General features: G+C 39.5%; 2 protein-coding genes across 2 annotated transcripts; both read left to right on the top strand.

Moving 5' to 3' along the window:
• The first annotated feature begins 31 nt into the window (after positions 1 to 31).
• On the top strand, positions 32 to 9,981 carry erap1b (endoplasmic reticulum aminopeptidase 1b). The gene is made up of 19 exons (XM_069138765.1): positions 32 to 387; positions 681 to 1,188; positions 1,476 to 1,614; positions 1,799 to 1,933; positions 2,071 to 2,191; positions 2,592 to 2,746; positions 2,894 to 3,007; positions 3,225 to 3,356; positions 3,585 to 3,716; positions 4,131 to 4,214; positions 4,409 to 4,566; positions 4,886 to 4,965; positions 5,083 to 5,266; positions 5,603 to 5,759; positions 6,184 to 6,368; positions 6,480 to 6,641; positions 6,732 to 6,872; positions 7,622 to 7,703; positions 8,615 to 9,981. Exons 1-19 carry the CDS (start codon positions 300 to 302, stop codon positions 8,783 to 8,785), a joined length of 2,928 nt encoding a protein of 975 aa, XP_068994866.1. The 5' UTR covers positions 32 to 299; the 3' UTR covers positions 8,786 to 9,981.
• Positions 9,982 to 11,306: 1,325 nt separating this feature from the next.
• LOC138191736 (uncharacterized) lies at positions 11,307 to 16,866 on the top strand. The gene is made up of 4 exons (XM_069138713.1): positions 11,307 to 11,329; positions 14,111 to 14,214; positions 14,633 to 14,876; positions 15,075 to 16,866. The coding sequence occupies exons 2-4, from the start codon at positions 14,180 to 14,182 to the stop codon at positions 15,186 to 15,188; spliced, it is 393 nt and encodes a 130-aa protein (XP_068994814.1). The 5' UTR covers positions 11,307 to 11,329; positions 14,111 to 14,179; the 3' UTR covers positions 15,189 to 16,866.
• The last annotated feature ends 2,209 nt before the right edge of the window (positions 16,867 to 19,075 follow it).

The raw sequence follows: 19,075 nt of genomic DNA, 5'->3' as shown, positions 1-19,075 counted from the left end.
CTTCTGTTTCCTTCTTCAAATCCATACTGCTCATGCTTTGGTGTTTAATAACCATAGTGGAGTGACGCAGTAACGTTTCTTTGCAAATAGTTGGTCGTGAACTGCTTAATTTGGTCAAATAACGGGGTCGGATGTCTGCACGGTTCCTGCCGGTGTGTTCGTGTGTTAGAGAGCTGCAGACATGAACAGACGTCCTGATATCTTATCAGTCATGTCACCACAGCTGCAGGTCATACACTAACCTGAACACTGACCTCGACAGCTCAGCACGGTGGACGTTTCCGCTGGTTTCTCCCAGCATGCAATTCTTCCTTCCTTCGAGTTGTGTTTCACTTTCGCTCTTGAATTTTTTTTTTTGTACCAGACCTGCGTGCGGAAGACGACACGGTAACTTTAATATTTTTGACATATTGCATACACAACCAACTGATGTTAAAAAAAAAATTATATAATAGATGATTTAAATCCTCAGTTTTGGAGTAATGGAGTCATTTTAATAATGATTTGGGATCATAAATGAATGGAAATGTGTGTAAATCGATGGTGTCATGATCGTGCACTGTCATTGTGCTACAGTGTTTAAACAGCAGCAGTTTGCAGCTATCTCTGAAATGTGCCCAGTGTGACATTACAATAAATATGAGTTTGTAATGAAATGTGTCTGAATGTTTGTGTTCCAGCTGCTCTCTCTGTCACCATGTTAGTGGCCCCTCTCCTGCTGCTGCTCTTCCCTCTCCTTCCTCCCTCATCAGGGGCCCAGTTACCGAACCCCCACCAAGTCAAAGACCCCCCCATAGCCACCAACGGCCAGCTGTTCCCCTGGGACCGCATGAGGCTCCCCAAAACCATCACCCCCGTCCACTATGACCTGAGCATCCACCCCAACCTGACCACCCTCGACTTCACCGGCGTTGTTAGGATCTTGCTGGACGTGCAAGAAGACACCAGCACTGTGATCCTCCACTCCAAGCAGCTGCAGATATCCAGCGTGCTGCTCCTGGCACCTGAGGGAGCGCGGCCCCTTCAGGTGTTGGAGTATCCTCGCTCCCATCAGCTCGCCCTGCTGTCCGACACGGTGCTGACCAAAGGGAGGAAGTACGAGGTCCAGCTGGAGTTTGCTGCCAACTTGTCTGACAGCTACCACGGTTTCTACAAGAGCAGCTACCGCACCAGCAGCGGGGAGGTCCGGTAAGAACATCGCACTTATTGGCTGAATTTATCAGCCAAAATACAGAATCCTTTAGAAAATTTACTTTCAGCACTGTTTAAGTAACGGAAAATACAAAAACACACCAAAGTGGCAAGAAACGGCAGCTAATAACCTTCATGGGAAATGTAGTCTTCTTTGAGAATCAGCAGTATCATAAGTACAACTGATGAAAGTTAGTGAGAATATGGTTGAATTTAACAAACCTCTGATGCTGACATATAAAAACTATAGCCGCTTTAATCCACTTTGTCTAATATATTTTCAGGATCCTGGCATCCACACAGTTTGAAGCCACCTTTGCTCGTGGAGCTTTCCCCTGTTTTGATGAACCTGCCTTCAAAGCCAACTTCACCATACGGATTGTACGAGAGCGACGCCACATAGCCATATCCAACATGCCCATGGTAAACGTACAGTATATACAGCACTGTCAGTTTATATTAAATACCAACGAATGATTATTACACATAAGAATATGGCTGTCAGACTTTACACACAAAAAAACCCTACAAATTTACCATTTTCTATCTGTAATGAATGTGATGACGTTGCCTCTCTTCCCTCCATTTCTTTCGCTGTGGTTCACAGGTGAAAACAGTGGAGTTGCCCGGCGGTCTGCTGGAGGATCACTTTGACACCACTGTGAAGATGAGCACTTACCTGGTGGCCTACGTGGTGTCTGACTTCCTGTCTGTGAGCAAGACCACCCAGCACGGGGTCAAGGTGAGACGCACGGCCTGTTGTTCTCTCGGTTTATATAGGATTGCTTTGTAACTTTGGAGACATCCTCTGTAATATATACAATTGACTACAAATTGACTGATAAAACCTAACCTGTTCTTTACCCTGATTCCCATCAGATTTCAGTGTATGCGGTCCCTGAGAAGATCGACCAGACGGCCTATGCACTGGATGCTGCCGTCAAGCTGTTGGACTTCTACGATGACTTTTTTGATATTCCTTACCCTCTTCCCAAACAAGGTCAGTGGAAATATGTGTAATTACCCGGTGTTAAGGCACAGCCATGGGAGTAGTAGCAGCTACAGTATTTCGTTTGTAGAAATACATTTAGCTGTTTTGACTTCCAAAAGAACTGACTGATTTAAATGAAAGTTTTATTATGTAAAGAACATAATCTTACCGTATGTACCTCTGTTAATCTTTAAGAGCAGTGTGTTAAAATCACAGGTCTGTGTTTTGTTGTGGTCTCTCATTCGTCTGTGATAATTGTGTCGTTTGCACGGTGAGTGTCTGTCCGTTGGGCACACATCCAGGATCTTGTCTTGTGTCATACTGCTGGGTGTGAGGTACCCAGGAGGAGACATGATCGCACCCTACAGTATTCAGTTCTAGCATTTATGTACTCGATGTTTCTCCTCAGACCTGGCGGCCATCCCTGACTTCCAGTCGGGTGCGATGGAGAACTGGGGGCTGACCACCTACAGAGAGACGGGCCTCCTCTTTGACCCCGACAAGTCCTCCGCTTCTGACAAACTAGGCATCACCAAGGTTATTGCCCACGAGCTCGCTCACCAGGTAGCTGGAAAACTTGCTTCAGTTTTATGTGCAGGATATCATCATGAATCAGCAGTAGATACAGAATTGTGCGGGTCAGCCTGAATGGGACTAAAGTTAAAGATGAATTGTTAACTACTGTTCTTCCATATTTTCCTACCTGTCCAGTGGTTTGGGAACCTGGTGACGATGGAGTGGTGGAATGACTTATGGCTCAATGAGGGTTTCGCCAAGTTCATGGAGTTTATTTCCCTCGACATCACCTACCCAGAACTGCACGTGGTGAGAGCTGAGCTCTGGAAACGTACTTAGAGCTGACTCATGGTCAGAGCATGAAGTTCAATCTGCCACACACCGCAGTCTGTTTTTATCTTTTCTGTTCCTATATTTGTGTTTGTCCAAGTTAAAATCTAGAAAGATATTCATGGTGCAGTGTTGTATAAAAGCACTATGAGCTGAATGACAGTCACATAAAAACAACATCCTCTCCTTCTCCCAGGATGACTTCTTCTTAAACAAATGTTTTGAGGCGATGGAGGTCGACTCCCTCAGCTCCTCCCACCCCGTCTCCACCCCCGTGGAAAACCCCACGCAGATCCAGGAGATGTTCGACGATGTGTCGTACGACAAGGTAAGCCTCACTCTGTCAGAAGGAGCAACTATTTAATGTTGACGCACTCATAAAGTATATCGAAACTGTACAAATGATTATCTGTAATTTCCATAGATTATAATTTTCCATATAATGTGTTATTCACAAAGAATCAAACGTCGAAATACAGGAAATTACTTATTAAAGTACTTAATTGCTCAACAGATGTTTTATATTTTGTATTTTATAATTTTTTTTGTAAATCAGGGAGCGTGTATTCTGAATATGCTGCGGGACTTCCTCACTCCCGAAGCCTTTGAGATTGGCATCATCCGATACCTGAAGCGCTACAGCTACCAAAACACTGTGAACACCCACCTGTGGGAGAGCCTGACTGATGTGAGTTGTGTGTGTGTCAAATGTACATCAGAGCTTAATATCGACATTCATGTTAAAGGTCAGTCTGAACGCTGTTATACGGCTTGGTTTAGTGGTCACTCAGTGGTTCGACAATAATTATGAAAATTTGAAGTATTAATCCAAAATCAGTCAAATTTATTGAATTAGATGTGTCATGTGACTAATGGTAGGGCCAATAAACAGCTGCATGATGGGTAACATCTGTTCAAAGCAACTGGCCTTAAATCATTTAACTTCAGCTCAGTAGTTGACTAAACAATGACATTTAAAACATCTGTGTTGTTGCCTGTTTTTTCTGGCTGCCATACACACACCATACATGTCTGCAAGCATCACTTTTATGTTTGTCTGCTGTTATAATTATTTGCTAAATTTTGTGCTTTTTACCTCCAGATCTGCAACTCCGATGATTTGGATGAAGGCCGAATTAAACAAACACAATTCTGCTCCAAACAGAAACATCAGTCTGGATCTTCCGTAGGTTTTCTTGTTTGGTATAAACCAGGTTCAACAAAGTACTCTTACTGAGCAAACATACTCTACTAACTAAAAACAATTCTCATTATTTCTGTATTTCCCCGACTGATCTGTAGAAGTCTAATATCAAAATCACACAAGTCACTGTTCAACTATTTGTTGTCTGAATGTGTGATGTGTTCATGCTCACACAGAAGTGGTACTCTGACGATGAGCTGGATGTCCGGGCCATCATGGACACCTGGACACTGCAGGAGGGCTTCCCGCTGGTCACTGTGGAGGTCAGAGGTCGGGAGGTCAGGCTCAGTCAGGAGCGCTACCTGAAGACAGACGATCCCTCTCTCACTGAAGGGTAAAATGTCAGAAGTTTACAGTTTTAGTTTTTGCAGAAGTCCCTGACACTGCACATACTTAAACGCAAAAATCCATCAGTTTATTGTTTATTGTTACATCATTTGTTTCATCATCTGGCTTCAATAAATGCAAACCTGCAGGTTTTTTTTAACAGCTGTTGGACTGTATTTGAAGCTTGCAGTGAAAAGTCATCTTTACTTACTTCATCTATAGTTTCACTGCTGTTTTATTTTCACAGTCATTAATATTTCATCTTTTGATTTTTTAATTAATTAATTTATTAATTTTATTTATTTATTTTCATTGTGTGTTGTAAGATTCCTGTGGCAGATCCCACTGACCTACATTACCAGCGCCTCCAACACCATCCACCGCTTTCTGCTCAAGACAAAGAGTGGTAAAGAGTTCACTCAGTTTGACGAGGCTGATTTTGCTGTATTCAGCATACATCAAATTATATTACCACATATCTCCTTCACCTCGAAGCTTGTCTTCACTCTTCCGTCCCATGTAGATGTCCTGTACCTGCCAGAGGAGGTGGACTGGGTGAAGTTCAATGTGGACATGAGTGGCTACTACATGGTCCACTATGCAGGCGAGGGGTGGAGCTCCATCATCAGACTGCTGCAACACAACCACACCGCCCTGACCAGCAACGATCGCGCCAGCCTCATCCAAAACGTCTTCCAGCTCGTCAGGTACCTTTAAAAATTTGTTTAATATCATATAATAAGTTGAATTTGCTGTTAATTCTGCACAAATTTGATTTAGGCAGTCTGATTGGTTAAGTTACTTGCTCCCAATTCCCATGAACCTTAGCACCAACTCTGTGGTAATAAAAAGGGAAACTTTCTTGCCTTCAGTTGTAAAATTCATCATTGTTGTTTCCCTCCTCTTCATTTACAGTTGGTTCTGAATTATATAATCTATTTCCTAACTAATATAATTAGTCTAGTAGCCAAACATTTTAAAAGTGCCAGAATGGACGTAGATGCAGCGTGATGTTGATTTGAATCCTGTCTTGTGTGCTGCAGTATTGGGAAGGTGAGGCTGGACACGGCTCTGGAGCTGTCGCTCTACCTGTCCAGAGAGACGGAGATCATGCCCGTGACTCAGGGCTTTGGAGAGCTCGTACCTCTGTACAAACTGATGGAGAAGAGAGACATGGCTGTGCTGGAGAACCAGATGAAGGTCAGATCATTTACAGTAAATCACGTCAATAAAATACAAAAATAATCTGGTCAACTGGTCTGTGTCAAAGTTGAAAGTGTTTGAAGTCTTAATGGAGGTTCATGTCGTGACACTGCTTTTAAAGGTTTTGGATGACACTAACCTGTTCATGATAAATCCAAAATGTCTTTAGAAACATCACAATTGAAGAAGAAAATCAATAGACTAATCATCTCTTATCTAAAAAATGAACTACCAATAGTTGTTTTTTTATTTTGTACTTGCATCTAACCATGAATAACTTACATTTTTAGTGATATGAAACTTTTACTTCCAAAACCAAATTCATCAGCTTGTGAGATTATGAACTAATACAAGTTCAGTATGTGTAATGGATGACCCCTTTCAGAATGAATATATACAATGACTACTTGTGTTTTTTTAGAGCTACATTGTGGATCTGTTCCGGGAGCTGGTTGATCGACAGGAGTGGACCGACTCCGGTTCGGTGTCTGAGCGAATGTTGAGGAGCTACCTGCTGCTGTTTGCCTGCGTCAGAAACTATGCTCCCTGTGTGGCCAAAGCCAGCCAGCTCTTTAACCAGTGGAAGGACTCTGATGGCAACATGAGGTCAGGGGTCACGGTCTTAAACAGCACAGCAGTCTGTATAAAACACTTGTATGTAAAGATTCAAGATATTCAGACGTTGGTCTCTGAACTGAAAACCTTCTTTGTTTTTAGCCTCCCTGTTGACATCACGATGGCTGTGTTTGTGATTGGAGCTCGAACACCAGAAGGATGGGACTTCCTGTTTGAGAAATACCGCCATTCGCTGCAAATGTCTGTCAAGAGCCGCATGAAGACCGCCATGGGTGTGACCTCTCTGCAGGACAAACTCAAATGGTGTGTAGATCATGGAAACTGAGGCAACTTCAGCGAATCCTAGTTAACGAAACGGGGACATAATCTCCCTTCCTCTCCCTCTGCCTGCAGGATGATGGAGCAGAGCCTCCACGGTGAGGTGATGAAGACTCAGGACCTCCCAGACGTGATCGTCGCTGTCAGCAAGAACCCTCATGGCTACAAAATGGGCTGGGACTTCCTACGAGCCAACTGGCACACCCTGATCAAAAAGTCAGTCAGCCCATCTCGCATTTCAATTAATTTATATGCTCCATAATGCCTGATCAGCCTAAATTAAAATACACAGTTACATAATGAGTCATTGTGAGACGTGATTATAGTCTGGTACATATGTGGTATTTTTTTTTTTTATCAGTTGGAGAGCCATGCTTGTGTCAAAAGTGTGCAATTTTATAGAATGGTCTGTATTTAGCTTTTGACTTACGAAGGACCTTCAAAAAGTTTTAAGACTGTTCTGTTGCGCTCAAACGCACTGCAGCACAGTGATGTGCATGGAGCAGATGGAAGCCATGACCTTCCTGAGTAGGTATTCCCAAGTTACGTCACTTGATCAACATCAGCACCTGAGTAACGTGTTTTTGTGATCTCTGGTATGTGCACATTTGCGATTTCACGATGGAATGGATGATGGTGAAATCACAAATGTTCACCTACTAGTGGTCACAAAAACGTGTAATTCAGGTCCTGATGTTGATAAAGTGACGTGACCTGGGACACTTACACACAAAGGTTCTTGCTTTCGTCTGCTCTGTGCTTATAAATGTGCTGCGCTCTGCTCAGGAGAAACAGTGACAGTCTCAGAAGTTAAAAGAAGGATTTAAAGGACTCAAAAAGGTCGATAACATCATACATAATTCAAAGTTTTGTTTTAAGAATAGTTACCCTTTTTTACTCTGTGCAAGAAAAAGTAAACGGTTGAATATCCTGAACTTGTCTCTGTATCTACTTTGGTGCCACAGGTTTGACCTCGGCTCTCACTCTATATCATACATGGTGACTGGTGTGACCAACCAGTATTCTACCAGGGAGAAGCTGGATGAGGTAAGGAGGGCCGTGTGTCTACTTGGGCTTTCTTTATTTGTATTAGAAAATCTAGTCAGTTATCTGACTGTTTTAGTGTTCAGTACACCTTGTGCAGGTCTTTTTGTATTGTTTCAAGAAAACAATCTCACTAAAATATCTGCATTGGCATGATTCAAATGGGAATGAGAAGTAGGATATACTGTATGAACTTTATCAGTTTGTACATGGTTAGCACTTTCATGTTTACTTAAAGGTCACTTTTTTTTCTTTTTTTTTTTTACATTTTAGAGACTTTTCTTTGCAGTCTTCATCTTTATAAGAAAATATTTGTGTGGTTTTAAGTACCAAAAAGCATCTTAATATAGTTTGACATGTCATCTCTACCTCTCTGTCCTTTCTACTCTTTCTTCTGATTGGCCCACTCCTCTCTGAGTGACGCACATTCAGGCCAACCACAGGTTTTCTTCTGTCTTGTAGCTTGGTAGCTCCACGATGGTATGACTGCTCGGTCTATGCTTTCACACAGACGTATGAGTTGAGCATGAGTTTGTGACATCACAAAACTCACAGAAGTCCAAACGGCAGTTTCTGAACACAGGCTGTGTGAATTCCTACATGTGCTGAGTGTTTTGACACTTTAACATTATCTAGATGGCACCTAAGCCTGCTTCATAATGTAAAAAACAAATGAAACCTGAATATATATATATATATATATATATATAAATATAAAAATATTTTGAAACAACAAACTTTTTTTTTTTTTTTTAACTTAAGTAGTTTATTGTTTCAAAAATATTTTTTTGTATTTTTCTGCATCTCATATCTTGTAATTGTAGCTTGTTGTTCTACTATTACACTCATTTCGGGGATAAATGTCAATTTGGGATCTCATGACAAACAAATATCCCTCTTCTGCATGCGCTCAGGTACGAAGCTTCTTCGGCTCCCTGACCGAGGAGACTGGCTCAGAGCTGAGGTGCATCCAGCAGACCCTGGAGACCATCGAGGATAATATCCGCTGGATGGACACACACCTTCCTCTGCTGCAGGCTTGGCTGGAAAAACGTAACCACCGGATACCTCATGATGATTTGTAGCTCCAGGAGACACAATGTGCCTGGTGTGGATAATTATGTCTCTATCTGCAGAAACAGAGGAGTGGGCAAATTAGATGACTTAATGCTTGATGACAACTATGAAACATGTCTTTGAGCTCAACTGAGACTTTAAAAGCAATAAATTCGGACTCCACTGATATGGTATAAATCAGACTGACCCAAGGATTTAAACAAATCACAACAAGAGGTAGCGTGCTTTTGAATAGATTGCAGTTAACATACATAACTGCACACTATTTGATATCCCAAAACTGACTGACCGTGACAATATTTTTCTCACCCTCTCTAAAGAATAAATTGTTAAGTGAGCAAATAAAAGCCTTTTTCAGATTTATATACGTTTGATTTGTAATTGTAAAGGTCCTCAGTATGTGAAAAAAAGATGGGACAATGGATGGGATATTTGTAAAGGAACCAGTGCGGTTCCCTCATTGTTGTGATTCCAAAAAGTCTCTTTTTTTCCCCAGACGTTTTTCTTGGGCGATTGTTTCCCAAAGAAAGTACTCTATGCCGAACTAATCGTCATGTGTTTGTTTCTGCTCAGAGTTGTCTGTTAAGAGTGTGTCCTGTGCAAATATGTGTGTTAAGTAGGGTTGTGTATTTTTTTTTTACCGGTGTGAAGTCTGTGTTTTTATGATGTTGATTTATGCTGAATCATCACTGCAGAAAGCAACAACAGAAATAATTTAGTGTACAAATAGTAAATGTTGAACTGAAAAAATGCACTGCGTGTCAGATATTTAATATTTCTGGAGATCTAGAGAAAGTAGCCAGAAAGAGGCTTGCTGCTTCTCACATTCAAATATGGAAGATTTGGAAATGTGTGGAGCTACACCTGAATGTATTCTGAAACATCAGCAAGGCAGGGAAGAGTCAAAATTTAACCAGGAACCAAAATTTAATATAATATATGTTCAAAATCACACAGCTGCATCACCACATCGGATACTATTTTTCCACTGTTTACTTGAATTTCTAATATTGAAAACGTAACTATGAATACTGACACCACTGCTCTGAACATTTGTAACTGCATTGAAATTTGATAGACTTAAAACAATGTATGCAATATGGTTATTTGACTCTGTAGTGCATGTCTTCTTTTTCTACTGCTGTTAATTTGAAAGGAGATTGATTGTGAAATAAAATGTTGGAACAATAAAATAGATTTGATAAAAAAAAAAAAGTATTCCTCTCACTGTATTCTGTTAACATTAATAATTATGATAAACGTTGCATGTTCACTTCCTGGGAGTTACACAGATGTAATCTTTGTATCTTATCACTCCTCTGCTCAGCAGGCCACATGTTCCAGTCAGAGAGGAGGGATTTCCTGGTTTGTAGGGTAATTTATTTTCCAGGCAGCATAGCGGTGCAACGGTTAGCACTCAGAAGGTTCTGGGTTTGAACCATGCCGATCGTCTGTGTGGACAGACAGACATTCATTGGACTGTAAATGTGAGCATCAGTGTGTCTCTGTATTGGTGCTGCGGTGGACTGGTGTACCCCGCCTTCGCCCAAATTCAGCTGGGACAGGCTCCAGCACCCTCATGACCCTGTTCAGGATAAAGTGGGTCCAGATAATAGATGGATGATTTCTATTAAAAAAAAGCCTGCCTCCAAAGGGGTGCTGTGTAAGACATGGGCATCAGTAAAGGTAGGACGCAGAGGTTTTGGGCTCAACCTGTACTAGAGACTAAAGCTCAGGAATTATTTATGAGTTGGTCCCACCTGATCACAGACACATCCAAAAGATCTCAGTTTAATGTCTTTACTTTACTTTACTTTACTTTACTTTACTTTACTTTACTTTACTTTACTTTACTTTACTTTACTTTACTTTACTTTACTTTACTTTAATTTATTCAAATGAGCGTGTCATGTTTATTATCCCAGAAGTTTGACTCTATCGAGCACATAATGTACTTCTATTTCAGGATTGTTTGATGGAAGAATGCGTTCACGTAAAGAAATGGTAAAGCCCCTTTGAATCCGGATTCATCTTGCTTATGTGAACATGGAGGAACTGTTTTATTTCAGTGCTCTTGATATGACTTAATGAGAGACAGACGTTTGTATGTAAAACACTATTCTGCTCATCATCCTCTGCTGTGCTTGTTTCTAAGGTAACGTTGTGGAGAAAGGTAGCTGTTACTTTAAATCTACTAAAGCTGCCATAAATTCTTCTGACGGACCTTTAGCACAAACTAATAAAACACACTGTCCAACTGACCAAACAAACACATGAATACATATGTGAAAACATATATGGAGCAGCCGTGTACAAGATAATCACAAACTGAGACAATCTGCTGAAATTACTAAGAATACTTATGTTTCTTAATGTATTTCAGTGGCTGATAAACATGCTCTGATTTGCACTCATGTGTGTACACCCACACCCACCCACCCACCCACACACACACACACACACACACACACACACCCGCCCCCTAATCAGCACACCCACCATAAAACCTGCACTCTGCTCCACACCTGAGAGAAGACGTCGCCGCACTGAAGGTAAGAGACTCAAATGCTTTTGCTTCTGCTTCCTGTTTTTGAAAGTTACTGAAAGCTGATATAAGTAGTCTCATTATGATATTTCTCAAATGAAACTCACCAGGAGCTGTTTGTTTGTACAGTCAGTATTTACAGAGCTGGCCTCTGTTCCACTCTGCTCACTGATCCCACATCGTGAATTTTGACCTCACCCACTTGTCATGTGATTCTTCTGTAGTTTTTTGTTTGCTTGCTTTTGTTTAATAATCAACTCAGTAGATAAAAATAATAATGTTAGATAATCTTATTCGACATATAGAGAGTTTTTGTTGCCTTATGAGTATAATTTCAACATCATGTTGGGAATTTACTAGTCAAGATTTTGTGATAATCTTCATCTAATTTGTGTACTTCACTGTTGATGCAATTTTAGCTCATATTAATGTAACTATAATTAAAACTTGTGACCAACTTAGGTCACAAAGCCAACCTTTAACTCCTTCTTATGTAATTAACTTATTCTGTGACTCGGGCGTAAGTCAGTGTGTTGAAATCCGATTGTCAACCTGTTAAGTATGTTCATCTTTTCATAAACCAAGAGCAGCCCTTCTTTTCAGATTTGTGCCAATATCATTGTTCAGGTAATCCTTTGGTTTTAAACGATTTAAGAATCTTCTCACCCGCTTTTGTCTGAACATTTCAAAGGTACACAAAATTAGAGATACTGTACACACTTTCCATTGGATAGCAATGAATTATAATTTATTGAATTTAAAATGTTCTTTCGGGCTTTGATTTTGATGCCTCTGGTTCTTTTTATACTCATTATGTATGTGATCACCTGATTACCCGGTTTATAGGTTTACGGCAATAGAAATAAAGTAATCATCGGATCTTGCATAATACCACCAGCCAGTGCAGCCACATGACTGTAAACCTCATGAAGTCACTGCAGGACAAAGTGTTGTCTTGGAAGAGATCTACATTCAGAAAATGTGCTGGGTTGTTTCTGTAGATTCACTGTTGGGTTGTTCACGCTTGGTCGAAGGTTGTAGGGGATCCATTCACTGCTGAAGAGCTGGTGTTGTTACTCCGACCCAGCTGCTGGTTCATTCTTTTTCTCGTCCATTGTCAAGCTTTCTAGATTCAATTGTTGGTCAGAGATTCACACCACAAGATTTGATGGTAGCTTACTATAACTATTCTACCTGTATTTTGCAATTTCTTTATTTAATGTATGGTGGTCTCTTGACTGTATTTTGTTCACCTGCCTTTACTGCCCCCTTGCAGAATTCTTTTTTGTTGCCCTCTCTAATAATTACTGCAGTTTGGTCGCCAACTATTTGATTTGGAGCTGATTTGTTTTTTTTTATAGCACTGCCCAATAGTTTGAAGCACAGGTGTAGGACTGACATCATTGTTGGCTAGAATGATCTGGGGTTTTATATATGACCCTTCAAATTAGCACCAGGGATGTTCATCATGTCCAGTGTATTTATAAAAAGGAGCTTGAAAAAAAATAAATCTATTTATTCACTTAATTTCTGCCTGTAAGAGTTGATGTGTGCCAAATAGCTTTATGGGTGTGGATGTTAATATCGTTAATGTAATATGATAATAAGAATATTATTAGTTCAAACTATTGTTTTAAACTTTCAACCGTAACATTTAATTTGGAGAGACTGGATTTGACTACAAATTTGATTTGTTTGCCTTTCACGTATTTGGTCATATTTTGCATTGTTTACACCATGTCAGTGGTCAGTCAGTGGTATACTAAACATTTGTATGCCTCTCTCTTGGTTGTCTGTCCGTCCCACTCTCCTAAATACAATATCTCAAGGACATGTTGAGGAAATTTCTTCAAATTTGGCACAAATGTTCACTTGGATTCAAGGATAAACTGCTTTGATTTTTGTGGCCAAAATTCAAAGGTCACGGTCACTAGTTACCTCATGTTTTTCCCAGTGTTGTGAACTAAATATCTCAGGAAGGCCTTTCAGGAATATCGTCACATTTGGCACAAACGTTCACTTGGACTCAATGATGAACTGATTACATTTTGGGCGTCAAAAGTCACTGTTGCCTTATGTATGTCCCATTCTTGTTAACATGATGCCACAAGTCAGGAACAGAAGGGGAGATTGTGACCACATTTCACCTTTTGTCAGATACTGAATTGGTGACACGAATCTTGAGTGTCCACTTTGAAACCGTGCTGATCATACAGATGTTCTGATGTTGATTTGAAGCATCCAAGTTTTTTAATTTTAAGCTTCTTTGCAGCAACATCCATATTTAAAGCATTGTTGGCTGTCATGGCTACAACTTTGTGTACAGAAATCATCTTTATTTGGCAAAGCATGTGAACACATACAAGCCTTCCTTTCAAGTTTTTCCTACAAGTATGAGTCTGGACAAACATGGATATAAACTGCATCTTGATTAGCTGGTTGGCAGAGGCGTACAACAGTGGCAATGTAGTTACTGTTTAACACAGCAGGTTGTTTTTTTTTAATGTATTATGTCACCACTGACAGCATAGATGGGCAATTAAACATTCTTAGATTGTGTTGTCCAGGACCAAACATGTAGGTTCAAAGTACACACAAGTACATGAGGATAAAAAATATGGGATCTTTAGTTGCGGAGGGCGTCAGCATGGACCCATATTAAAGAAATCGACAAAGCAAGCAGGTTTCAAATCTATAAAGTTTAAACAGCTACACAGAGTGTTTTAGAAAAAAAACATTTAATTAAAGATAAAATTTAAATTCAATGTCTTGCCTGTTTGCCTTTCAGATTCATACTGTGGTTTGTGACTCCACCTTCATTTTGGTCCATCAAGAGTTTATCCAAGCAGATTGAAGGATGATATTTCGTTCCCCTTCAGGTCCCTACCTCGAGTAAGACACATTTCCATGGTATTTATTTTTCCCAACATCTGTATATACTGTGTAAGACTGATTTAAAAAAAATGACACTTTTTATTTTCTTCAGATATTTTTTCTTTTCATTTGATCAAAAAAGGACAATTATAAAAGTGGTAATGCAAACAGCTTTTAAAATGAATGAAGGTGTGAAAAAATAGTCTATAGATATGTCCACAAAGATTTGTATTTACACCAAACAAAATCAAAGAATATCCTTATTTTATGTTATATTGGCTATCCATTACTGATATCATATTCTTTTTTTTTGCTATATAAATTTTTTTACAGTATGTAATGTGTTTGGACCCGTTGCTGTAGACCACAGACAAGTCTAAATGAGTTTTTCCTCTGTTTTGCGGACATCTCCATCTCTCTCATCCTCCTTTTCAAGAATCTTCCTGGGCATCCTGGGCTTCGGTCTCTCCATCATGATCTGCACCACCTTCTGCAGAGTGTGCATTCGTTTTAGGGAGACACAGCTCGAGAGGGAGGCGCGCCTGCAGTCCATATATGTCATCCCGTTCCCTCGAAACTTGGCACAGGATGACAGTGAGAACCAGCATGGTGGTGAAGTCCACGCACCACCCCGATATAGCACCTCTGTCTACTCTGGGCCCCCACCTTCCTATAACGAGGTGATTCTAATACAAAACCACTCAGTGACAGATAAAACTGAAAACTATTCCAGCCAGACAAGGACACATCGCATGTCCCATTTTGTCTTCAGCACTTCCTGTCCCAAAATTACAAATGCACTGACAGAAAAATGCACAACAAATACCTCAGTGCGTATTTCTTGGTATTTAACTGATGTTTTTTTCTCTGTATTTCAGGTGGAAATAAAGCCTGATGATCTCCCACCTGCTTACACAGAATATAACCTTCCTGAGTATCTCCCACCTCCTACATTTCACACAGACATGCAACAATCACAGTCACATCCATAAGGCAGGACCATCCCCTGTGTAGAGGTGATGGATAGTCTTCATTATTGCACTGCCACTTCAGTAAGCTAGTACCAAGACTGTATAATGTTTAAAGACTCCTTTTATTGTGAGCCTGTTTTCTTTTATTATGGTAATGTATGTGACGATGGCACAAAGGGAATCTGAGCTTCAGAGGTGATGCCAGGCTTGAAGCTGCAATAACATAAAAGTGCATCAGCCATGCCAACAGGTTTTATTTCTGTGTAGGATGATTGTTAAAATGGGACCTGTGTGCATCCTTGCACAAATTGGTGACGTAACATCCACCGTGGAGGTTATATGTTTGGTCCAGTTTGTTTGCATGTGTCGTCTCTGTAGGTCATTAGAAAGATATCTCAGAAGCTTCTTTATATGCAGTAACATTTTGTGTAAATTTAGATGCAGATCAAACAACTATGCACGTAGTTGTGTGCTAAATCACAAGGTGAAGATTCATTTTTACTTTCCCTATTTTATCTAATTTTCAAGTCAAAATCTTGTGGTTGTGGTCAATCTTACATAAACCGACATAAATCTATGACAGCATTGTGCAATTTAAATAAAATGAATAATGTTATTTTCTGAAGAAAATGTTTTTTTTCTGTTCAGTCCTAAAAAATGTGATGGCACTTTGCTGATATTTAGCACTACACCATGTTAAGTTGAGATGGCAGTAACTCAGTTAGCTAATTTGCTGGACATTTGGCACAAATTATCCCTCTTCAGAACCTAAATATTCACAGACAGGATCCGTGATGTAATCTGCATTATTGTCTTTAATACAGATCTTGACCCAAATTCTGATTAAAAATAAATGTTCTCATCAAAACTACAAGTAGCATTAGGAAGAAGACTGAGGCATAAACGGTGTTTAAAAATCACTTTTTTTCATATAGAAATTGTTTTCAGGAAATGAATGATTAATTATTGACGTTGCATTCAAATCAAGATGGATTAACTGTCAGATAGACTTAATGGTCCAAAGCAACATCATGTTCTCAGATAATCAAACTGAAGCTTTCTGTCCTGAAGTTCAACTTTCAATTTTCTAATGTCTTTATTTCTGTTGGTTAAACTGCACCAACCAACTGATAAATGCTCAGGGGAGAAACAATATTTTAAAGTCTGAGGTGTGCTCTTTAGCCTTTCCCAAATGATAAGGATGCATAAACTATCAGTGAGTAACATCTTCCTCTCAGACTGACAGCTGTTTTTCATGATATTTCTGGAGACTTGCTGTAAGACTTTAATTTGGCAGTGACTGTACTCTGAATAAAATATGTAAATGAGCAGACAGTAAAGGAATTGTTAAAATCTCAGGAAAAAAATGTGAATATATTTATAGTAGCTGGTCTACTTAAAGTCTCTGATTAATTATTTTTGTGTCACTCCTACAATTTGTCTGTGATATCGCCCATAAAATACAGCATATATTAACATTCCTTTATGTCTGTATATTAAATTTGATACTCATATACATATAAATGGTTCATTCTGATTTTTCAATAGATAATAAAAACATATTGTAACTCAGATCTGAAATGTATTTAAACCAATGTGTAATAAAAGTTTAAATGTTTTGCAAAGATACAGTTTAGTCAATGACATTGTTTTTATGATGTTGAATGGACACTGGGATAACTACTGTAAAGTAAATAAATGGGTGTAGCACTGTTATGTCTAATGATGCTTTCAGGGCTCTTCATGTGAGACATTTAAACTGGACTTCTTTGTTGAGTATTTGAAGGTTAGAAATCAAAAGCAATGACTTTTGGATCACACTTGTGTTGCATTACATTAGATTTGTTCCTCTTACACAGAGGGATGCGTCAGGTTTTTTTTTCTTTAAATAGCAGAATAACTGGGTTTTCTGTTACAATTTGGTTTTATGTGCCATTTATCAGGGTTTGGTCTTCTAATTTCCTTTGTCCCTGTGTCACTCTCTCTGCACACCAGAGGTCCCCAGTGCCTCTTACTCTGGCCCAATCCCAATGTCCACCCTCACAGACTCAGACAGAGGCACGTTCCCGGTAAATCCGCGAGGGTTTAGGGTTGTCCCGCTGTCAAATCATCGCGTCTGTGAGGGCTCTCTGGCGGATATTTTGAGCCCTTTAAGGACCCTTTCCGTAAGTCCGCATTTCTGCACACTTTGCCTCAGAGAATTACCCTCAGTTCATAGCAACGTATCAAAACGTGGTCATCTTCCCTCCAATAAGGTCGGGCTGCTGCCCACATAATGTAAACAAACAAAGCATGGAGGATGTGAAGTGACAGCACTTGGCTGCTCGCTGCTGTGGTTATTTATTGCACCTTTCAAAAGTTTTTTTTTTTGTTGTTTGTTTTTTTAAGTTAAATTGTCTGTATTTGATTTACTAACATTAATACCTTTTCTGGTAATTAGCTAAAATGAATAAACATTATATAGGCCTAAATATAGCGAACGTATAGGCTTCTATCTCTCTATCTATCTATCTATCTATCTATCTATCTATCTATCTATCTATCTATCTATCTATCTATCTATCTATCTATCTATCTATCTATCTATCTATCTAATATTTTTCATTAAAAAAATTTTTTCAGGAGATGTGGTGTTTTTTTTTTCTTTTCCAATAGCAATGCAAGCAGGGTGTGATGTCACGATGGAGTGTCCCATATTGCGTTTTATGCCATTTAAGCCCTCATGAAACGCTCAAACACTACAGCGCAATGATGTCAGCTAAATCACTGAGGGTTTAGGGTGGACATTGGGATTGGGCCTCTGTCTCTCTCTCCATGTTCAATCTCACCTCTCCTGTTCCCAGTTTTCCAATCAGCCCCAGCTGCAGTCCCTCTGCAATCACTCAATCCAGTGTATACACTCTCTGTGAAATCACGAGTTGCTGGATTTATAAATCAGAAGCCTCTAGTCTCATTTTAAGTCCTGTCACCTTTTTATTTTTTATTATTATTATTATTATTTTTTTTTTTTTACTGCTGCCTTCACCTTTTATTCCCTCAAAAGTTTGTAAGTAAACTTCTCCATTTCCCTTCCTCAGTCTCCTGCTGTGTTCTACATTCTGGTCCTTCATCCTGTTGAAACTGGGACACCAGTTTGATTTTATTATATGATTTTTATTCTGGCCAGCAGAGTCCACTCTTGCACCAAAAAGTTTGCACATGTTTGTACATGGCACATCAAATGCACTAGCTGACTAATCTGCACTGCTCCTTGATGATGCACAGGTGTGCATAGAATTATGAAATTCACAAAATGTTATAAGAAACAACCCTCTAACTAGTTGAAGTCTAGTAAGACATACATCATTAACCCTCTGGGGTCTGGACTACTATTGTCATTTTACTGGTGCCTAAGATATCCTTCTATTGTAATTGCATAAATTTGTTACTGTGAGACACAAGACATTGATATTATTGTCAGCGCAAGCAGGGCTATTTGCATATTTAAAAAGTTGATCATTTCTTTTAATGTGACATTTTATTCCAAACACATAACTATGTAGGTGTACTGTCTTCACCCACCAATCAAAAATAACTGCTGATTTCTTTTCCAGTTGCTCATGACTGGAAGGTCGATGTCACTCAAATGACAAGAGGTTTATTTGCAAATTTACAATCAGATGTTGGTTTAACTATTGACCTTATTTTCAAAGTTATTCTAGAAAATGGAACATTTAAATTTGGAAATCCTTTCACAACTCTAACCCTTCCTCCAACATCTTCTACTTGCTGACTGAGTTGAAGAGCAGCAGTTGTTTGGTGACATCCAGTGTAAGAAGTCCAGTATCAAATAGTGTGTGGACAGTTTGACATACAACCACACATGGTCCAAGATGTATCCCAACCCCTCACACATGCTCTGTAATCCT

This window comes from Embiotoca jacksoni, unplaced genomic scaffold, assembly GCF_022577435.1.
Source record: "Embiotoca jacksoni isolate LCO1_2020_lvr unplaced genomic scaffold, fEmbJac1.0.p SCAF_8, whole genome shotgun sequence".
NCBI lineage: Eukaryota > Metazoa > Chordata > Actinopteri > Embiotocidae > Embiotoca > Embiotoca jacksoni.
The sequence above is the reverse complement of the archived record's forward strand: the minus strand, read 5'-3'. Positions and strand labels throughout refer to the sequence as shown.